The 7,882-nt window shown below is 37.6% G+C and overlaps 3 protein-coding genes across 3 annotated transcripts; 2 read left to right on the top strand and 1 right to left on the bottom strand.

Moving 5' to 3' along the window:
• Positions 1-414: 414 nt before the first annotated feature.
• C9374_005691 (uncharacterized protein) lies at positions 415-3,207 on the top strand (the record flags this gene model as incomplete). The annotated part of the gene is made up of 1 exon (XM_044695469.1): positions 415-3,207. The coding sequence occupies one exon, from the start codon at positions 415-417 to the stop codon at positions 3,205-3,207; it is 2,793 nt and encodes a 930-aa protein (XP_044547578.1).
• Positions 3,208-3,390: 183 nt separating this feature from the next.
• Positions 3,391-5,532, bottom strand: C9374_005690 (uncharacterized protein; the record flags this gene model as incomplete). The annotated part of the gene is made up of 3 exons (XM_044695468.1): positions 3,391-3,681; positions 3,726-4,751; positions 4,807-5,532. 3 exons carry the CDS (start codon positions 5,530-5,532, stop codon positions 3,391-3,393), a joined length of 2,043 nt encoding a protein of 680 aa, XP_044547577.1.
• Positions 5,533-5,785: 253 nt separating this feature from the next.
• Positions 5,786-7,869, top strand: C9374_005689 (uncharacterized protein; the record flags this gene model as incomplete). Its single annotated transcript, XM_044695466.1, has 3 exons — positions 5,786-6,351; positions 6,406-6,654; positions 6,720-7,869. 3 exons carry the CDS (start codon positions 5,786-5,788, stop codon positions 7,867-7,869), a joined length of 1,965 nt encoding a protein of 654 aa, XP_044547576.1.
• Positions 7,870-7,882: the final 13 nt, after the last annotated feature.

The raw sequence follows: 7,882 nt of genomic DNA, 5'->3' as shown, positions 1-7,882 counted from the left end.
GACCTCCGCTCCAATTTACCGCCACTCAAAAATTTCTTCCTTCTCCTCTTCGCGTCTCAGCTTTTGTTAGAGCAAGCCTCTTTCACTTGCTTTCAGGGCAACGCTGTTGCATCATATCCTTCTCCGATTTTTATATAACAAAGAGTATTTAACAAGCACACTCCTTCAACTTCTGTTGTAGTAATCTCTTCGAGAAATTTTGATTCATTTACACAACATTTTCATCAAGTGGTGTTTATATATTGAACATCATCAAAAGAGTTATTATTTATTCATCACCACTGTATTCCGATTTAAATACTTTGCTTTGTCTGCCTAGTTTTTATTTCTGCATTGTTTTGTATCCAAATATCAACAGCTGTAATTTATAACTATTACACTCGATTCGTCTTATAATTCACTAATAATAACACAATGATTAGTGGAGACAATTCTTCTAACAAACAAGCGTCAAGTGGTGAATCAAATGAAGCGGAACCCCATGCGATGATGGAGGACAACGTAGAAAGTTTAAGTGATGATTCCTATCAACATCCTATGCAAAGAAGATTTGTGAATAATCCAATGATGAGAGATCAGGATGATCAAATACTGGAGGAAGATGACAATTGTTATGGAGGAGGAAACGATATTCACCCTTTCAACATGGGGAACATTCCTAATAACACCTCTTTCAACATGGGAAACAATAACAAATCTGGTGCTTTGCCAAATAGTAGTAGCGGAACTGGATCATCTTCTCTTTCTCAAGGAGTACCACAAAGTGCTAAAAACGCTGCCAAGAAACGTCGTAGATTCACTCCCGAAGAAGACAAAAAGATCAAGGAAGGAATTGCCAAAAACAAGAAAGACAATAACATTGATTGGGATGGTGTTGCAAAGTATGCAGGAATTGAAAGAACAAAAGAACAGATTAAAAGTAGATATCTCAGAATGAAGAAGGAGGAACCAGAGCAAGCTAGCACAGCCCAACAAGCAAACAGTAGCGGTTCATCTTCAAGCACGCCACAAATTCAACAACCTCCAACGTCACAACACCAAACCATCACTTCACAAACTACCAATCAATCGAACACCCATGTAGCTGCAACGCCCACCAATGTTTCCTCAGCTCAACCTTCCCCCATAGTTTACATGGCTCCACCATCACAAAATGACAATAACCAACCACCACAGCATTCTTCTACCAAACCTCATGATCATTCCCTTAGTGTTGAAAGTGAAGAACTTAATCCTTCAGAAATGATACCCTCCACCAAAAAACAAAAGACTCTTCCTCAGATGTTTCAACAATTACAGACGGGTAACACTGCCTCCAAAAAACCTTCCACATCATCTTCCATTCCTCCAACCTCTTCCAATCAGAACAGCAACAGCCTTTTTGGTGACATAAGCAACAGCAATAGTAGCTTTGCTCAATTATTTAACACAAATTCGATATCTAGTGCTTGTTCAAACACCACTCCTCCTTTAAATGACCCTAATCAACTTGTCCAACAACACTTTTCCAAACTTCAAAATGAAATTGAAATTCTTAAGGATCAATTGAGGCAAAAGGAAAAATATATAGAGCAAATTGAACCTAAAATTAAGAATTATGATAATGAAATTGGCCAATTGAAGAATTTACTTCAAGACTATGACATAAAAACCGCTGAAAGAACTAAAAGGTTTCGTGAGATTGCAGTTCAATTTTTGAGAGAAAGGGCTGAAAGAGAAAGAATTGAGGATAAAAAGCGAGTCAATGAAAAAACTATTACCATTGGTACCATTACCTATCAAAAGGGAATGGAAGTTTATGAAGTCTGGCAAGACGGAACACTATTCCAACAGTACAAAGAAACAGAAAATAGAATATCAATGGAAAGAGACAAGCTTGAAAAGCAAAAGAAGACAATCCAAAAGCAAAGGCAACAACTCAAAAAGGAACAGATAAGTCATTCTTCTATCAATGATCCAGATTTTGCAAGAAGATTGGAGGAACAAATGAATGACTTGAACGAACAAGAAGAAACCATAAAACTTCGACTGAATCATTTGAAGAAAGAGGAAACTCAAAATTCAGCAGAGCAAGAAAAGCTGTTTATTGAGAAGAGCATTCAGATTAGAGAGATTAAGAGAATTAGGGATCAAGAAAAGTCCATGTTCAAGAATTATCCTATTATAGGACACCAAAAGTATATTCCAACAACTCCTGAAGGTCCAGGAACTCCTCAAATCAATGGACAACAGCCTCAGCCAAGTAATCATCATGAGTATTTCTTGATGAAAATGCTTGGTAAAGGAGGTTTCTCCGAAGTCTACAAAGCCTACGATTTAACAGATTTCAAGGTGGTAGCATGTAAAATACACCAACTCAATCCCAACTGGAAGGAACACAGAAAAGAAAATTATATCAAACATGTACTTCGAGAATGCCAGATCAACCAGAGTATTAATCATGACAAGCTGATCAAAATGTATGACACATTTGTTTTTGATAACAATACCTTTGTGACGGTTTTGGAGTATTGTGAGGGTGCTGATTTAGACTTGTACATTAAAAAGCACCAGAGGGTACCTGAAAGAGAGGCAAAGAACATTATTTCTCAAATATTTAGTGGGCTCAATTACCTAAGCCAGCAAAAACAAAAAGTGATTCACTACGATCTAAAACCTGCCAATATTTTATTCGACAAAGATGGAAACATTAAGATCACTGACTTTGGACTTTCTAAAATTATGGATGATGAGGAAAGTATAGAACTTACGTCGCAAGGTGCAGGAACCTATTGGTACTTACCTCCTGAATGTTTTCATAATCCATCTGGTGAGGGACCACCACCAAAGATATCCAACAAAGTTGATGTCTGGTCTGCAGGAGTTATCTTTTATCAGATGCTCTATGGAACGAAACCTTTCGGTAACAATCTATCCCAACAGAAGATTCTTAGCGAAGGAACCATTGTCAATGCAACACAAGTTGGTTTTCCAGACAAGCCAAGCGTATCAGAAGAGGCAAAAGATTTTATAAGGCGCTGTCTCACCCATGACATGGCAAAACGGCCTGACGTTAAAACTCTTTACAATGATCCATATCTACGAGGTACTACATCCTCGTCGACAGGTTCATCATCCTCTAAAAGCAAGAAGAAAGACAAAGAACAATCTTCCAGCAGCACTCCCACAAATACTACCCCCACAAACTTCCTTTCCTATCACCAATAGCCACGCCCGTGGTATTCCTAAGAAAATGGCGTAATCTTTGATTACATTAAATGTGAGAAATTTATATTCATTCGCACTGTTCGTTCAGCTTTTTTTGTTCTAAGGCTGCTCAATAACATCTATCTTCTCGACATCCTACTCACGCGTTGCATCTCTACATCCTCAATTTTATCTGCTTTCTTTTCAGTTTATCAAATTTCCAAGCGTGCTAAGAGCCTTTTTAGACGTGCCAACTCTTGCGCTGACTGGTCTTCGAGGCCCAGCTGACAATGGTCTCGATCCGGGAGGCAATGGGGCAACTCCTTTCTTCTTTGATCCGTATGTTGCTGAAAAAGGCCTGTTAGAAGTATACTCTGAGGTGGGTAGCAATGAGTTTACGGGCGATGCTTGTAGGTCTGTTGTTGATGATTCTGTAAATGACCTATCACCATCCATTGAGGTGTTGTTTTTTGAAAGTAGCTTCTCATAGGCAATCTTGATCGTGTAAGGTTTTGAATGTTTTTTCGACTTCAACTTACCGTTTGAGATTTGGATAGTACTTGCAGATTTTCATAGTCACGAAGTTTTTCTTCGAGATATAAATTTCGTTGCTGCAAAGCTGCTTGGCTGGAGGGGTGGGAAAGATCGTCGTTTGGAATTATTGTTGGAAGTTGACGCCTTAATTGAGTCAGCTCTCCAATAAGCTGAGTTTTTTCTTGAAGGAAATTCTTTTCAGCTTGTGACTCTCTATTCTGATGGAGAATCATTCTCTTCAGCCTCTTGTTCAACTCTTCAACTTCTCGCTCTTTTTCTTTCAGTTTTTTCTTGTAATATGAAGCTAATTGAGGATTTCTTTCGGCATTATCATGGAAGTGCTTTTCGATTTGTTCTCTCATATTTGCTTCTTCTTGAATTTTTCGTTTCTTCTTTTCTTCAATATTTGCGTTGAAAATGGCCAAATATTGCTGCTTCATTTCAACTTGGGATCTCCTTAGGTTGGATACTTGAATTTTTAAAGTCCTTGATTCGCTTTGATACTTCTTCAGCTCTTCTGAAAGCGAGTTAACCCTTTCTTGTAGCTTTTGATTGATTTCTGTTAATTCTTGAACCTTTTCTCGACTAGCGTTGGTTTTCAGAGACCTCACCTCGTCTTTCATTCTTTTCAACTCATTTTCCATTTCTTTCTTCTCATTCTCCATCTTTTGAAAAAAGTTAATATCATTTTCATACTTTTTCAAAACTTGATACTTTTCTGATTTCTCTCTGTTGATATCGAATTGATGCTTCGTTTTATCGTTTTTAATTTTGCTCTCTAGCTGTGTTATTTTCATCATTTGCACCTCTCTATGACGTAGAATAGAATCTCTTCTGTCGATCATTTCGTGTAGCTTGTCGATATCTTGCTCTTTTTTTGCAATCATATTAGCAAGCAGGGCATTTTCGTTCTTAATGTTATTAATTTCTTCTGAAAAGACTTCTGATTGTTCATTTTGATTTCGTTCAGCTTCATCTTTGAGCTCAATGGCCTGAATTGCAGCTTGTTTGTATTCTTCTTTTTCTTTCTCCTGTAATTTTATGGAAAATTATATGCGTAAACAAGTTCGTCATTAATAAACTTACGAGCTGTTCAATTTTGATCTTTAGTTCTTCCACTTTATATTCAGCTTCAGTTTTCCTGCGTCTTATTTGATCTTTAAGCTCGTTCTCATAGTCGTCTTTAAAAACGAGTAATGTTCGAAGATTTGCTTTCAATCGATCCAATATGACCAAGGGATTCTCTTTTTTAAGCTCCTCCTTTTCTCTAATCTCGATTTCTTTAATGTCTTCTGCGTTTCCTACAACCTCGTAGCTTCTATCTTTCAATTCAAGATACAATTTAATAATTGCATCCTCTATTTGTTCAACTCGTGACAATTTTTCTTCCATACTTAGTTGCTTTTCCTTTCTTTCTTGAAGTTCTTGCTCTAGCCTCTCCAAATCTCTTCTATTTTTCTTTTTGATTTCTCCAATCTGAAATACATATGTCTCTTTTTCAGTTTCAGAATTTGTTAATTCATATTTGAGCGAATCAATTTCTTTGCGAAGCATGTCGATAATTTTTCTTGTTTCTTCTCCCATTGTGCTCGTTGTAATGCTTTGATTTTGAGAAGCCTTATCCGATGACACAGATTGAGCCGTCTCATTATGTAAATTTGTTGTAGTTTTTTGAGAGATTAGCATTCGGGATGCCATTCTAACGGGCTTGGCTCCCCTTGCACCTCCTCCCGGTAATTTAGCACTGGAAGTCGCTGAGAGAAGTGTCGGCGACTTACGTATATCCGTGTTGCTGTTGCCTGGTGAAAGCATGTTGTTGTTTTATAATCGTTCCGAAACTATAATTGTTTTATCAGTGCTTGATGTTCATCAACTTTTCAATTTTTTTTAAACTGAATTTCATCGGTTGAATTTGGCGGCTGTTGGTTTTTACAGGAGATAAAAACTTCTTTGTGTGATTGCAATCAGACATTTAATGGTGCCATGATCTAACAGTATGAATCAGAACTGATGCTTTATGAATCCATCATGATGCACTCATTGTCTTTGGCATTCAATCAAAAAAATGCTTGCTCGCAATTTCATTCTCAGAAACGTTGCATTCCCTTCCGTTCAAAAGAAGGCGTTGTTGTTTGCCTGTGCTTCAAAGATGATGCACTCGTCAAGTCAATATGAAGCAACAAGGATTTTTTCATTCGGAATGAATGGGTCAATTCACAACAACCATGCGTATTTCACCACCAACATGGCGAGATTGACTCCGAACGAGCATCAACAACCACTGGATGAATCATCTCTTAGCCAGCACATTTTCCAATTTATTCAAGGCCATTCCGAAAATCTTCCTTTGCAAAGTTTCAATGAATTGGACAAGTTATTACAGACTTTAATTTTCCAGGCTCATCTTGTTTATCGGGCAAAGTCTTTGGACGAATGGAGGCCGCTGTATAATGAAATTCTCAATATCTTGATTAACAATTCTCAGATTTTTGCAGAATTAGACCAAAATCAAGTCAAAGAGTACGAAGCAGATATCAAGTCATTTGGAGACGCAATTATAGGTACTTTTGAAAAGTATGGAAAGACTGACGCAGCAACAAGTGAAAATAAGGAAGTAGCAAATTTCTTGAGGTATGTTTTCGTCAAAATTGACAGTGTTGCGAATAATGCCCCTCTAAATATTAGACTTTTGGCTGAGGACATTGTCATTTCTGCCCTTCCAACTGTTAAAACCCAGAACCTATACAAGTCATTCCTACAAAACGTAATTTCAGAGATGGAAGCTTTTTCTAAAACAGCCTCCTCTCAACAATTCAAGGTTATTCTTCTTGCTAGACAGGCACTTTGTTATCACAAAATTGGTGAGCTAGAAAATGCTTTGAAGACTGCAGATAGGGTTGTAGAATTGATGCCAACATTTGCTCCTGGATATCTGTAAGTTACATTTTTATAACTTCTACTCTTTTAATGTCTTTACTCAATTTTTTCCCACGCAACAGTGTTCGTGCATCCACACAGTTGTTCCTTGACCAGCCTCAACAGGCCATCATAGATTGCAATCAAGCTCTAGAGCTCGAACCTGGAAACTTGGAGGCCTATCTATGCAGAGCTGTTTCATATTTGAAATTAGGAGAAGATGACAAAGCTCTATCTGATTTGAACACATTATTGGACATGTATCCTTCAAGATTCGACGCTTTGACAAAGAGATCAGGAATTTACTTTGGAAAGAAACAATATGATCGTGCAATTATTGATCTTGAGAGAGCCTTATTTTATAATCAAAATGATGTACAAGTTTTTCAAGATGTCATTTTCAGCTTTGACTGCCAAAATGACAAGTTTGCCGAGCAGCTGATTATTGGTTTGTTCAATAAGCATAGAGGACAAGCAGTAGATTCTGTTAAGGCTTTTGATGAGTCAATCAAAATTGATTCAAGTGATCCAGTTGCATACCACCAACGAGGTTTGCTACTTTATAACTACATGGGTCAACCCAATGATGCTGCCAAGGACTTTGAGGCAGCCCTTGATAGAAGAGGTCGATTAACCTCTGATGACTACTTGGGAATTGTACTTCAAGATTATGGTATGGTGGTATTGAATTCGTTTGTTTCTGAATTCAAGGATAAGCCTCCCAGTGATGTTCCAACATTCGAGACAGCACCACAGTTAAAGAAGGCATACAGAGCGTTCGAAGAAGCTACTACTAAGTTGCCTCCACAAGCTCAATTGAAAGCATTAAGCAGCATTGGAAGTATTCATGTAATTATGAACGAAAATGAAAAAGGAATTGAAACTTTCACAAAGGCCATAGAGTTATCAAAGCCAAGAGAAGGAAGTCAACTCACACAAGAATTGAGAAGTGAAATTGCTGCAGCTTATTTCAACAGGGCTCATGTCTATCACATGAAAATGCTCAACAATGAAGCAGCTCTCAAGGACTACTCGATCGCTATCAAGCTGAATCCTGGCAATCCTCTCTTCTACCACTATAGATCGATGTTGCACATTTCAATGGGAAATGATGACTTGGCTAAAAAAGATGATGACTTGGCCAAGAAGATTACTGAAAGACAACAACAAAAGATGAAGGAAATGCAACAAATCCAAGAACAAATGGCCAATAATCAGCCACCCCAACAATAATCACCCCAAGTTA

Source organism: Naegleria lovaniensis (genome assembly GCF_003324165.1).
Source record: "Naegleria lovaniensis strain ATCC 30569 chromosome Unknown tig025, whole genome shotgun sequence".
In the NCBI taxonomy this organism is placed as follows: Eukaryota; Heterolobosea; class Eutetramitea; order Acrasida; family Naegleriidae; genus Naegleria; species Naegleria lovaniensis.
The sequence above is the reverse complement of the archived record's forward strand: the minus strand, read 5'-3'. Positions and strand labels throughout refer to the sequence as shown.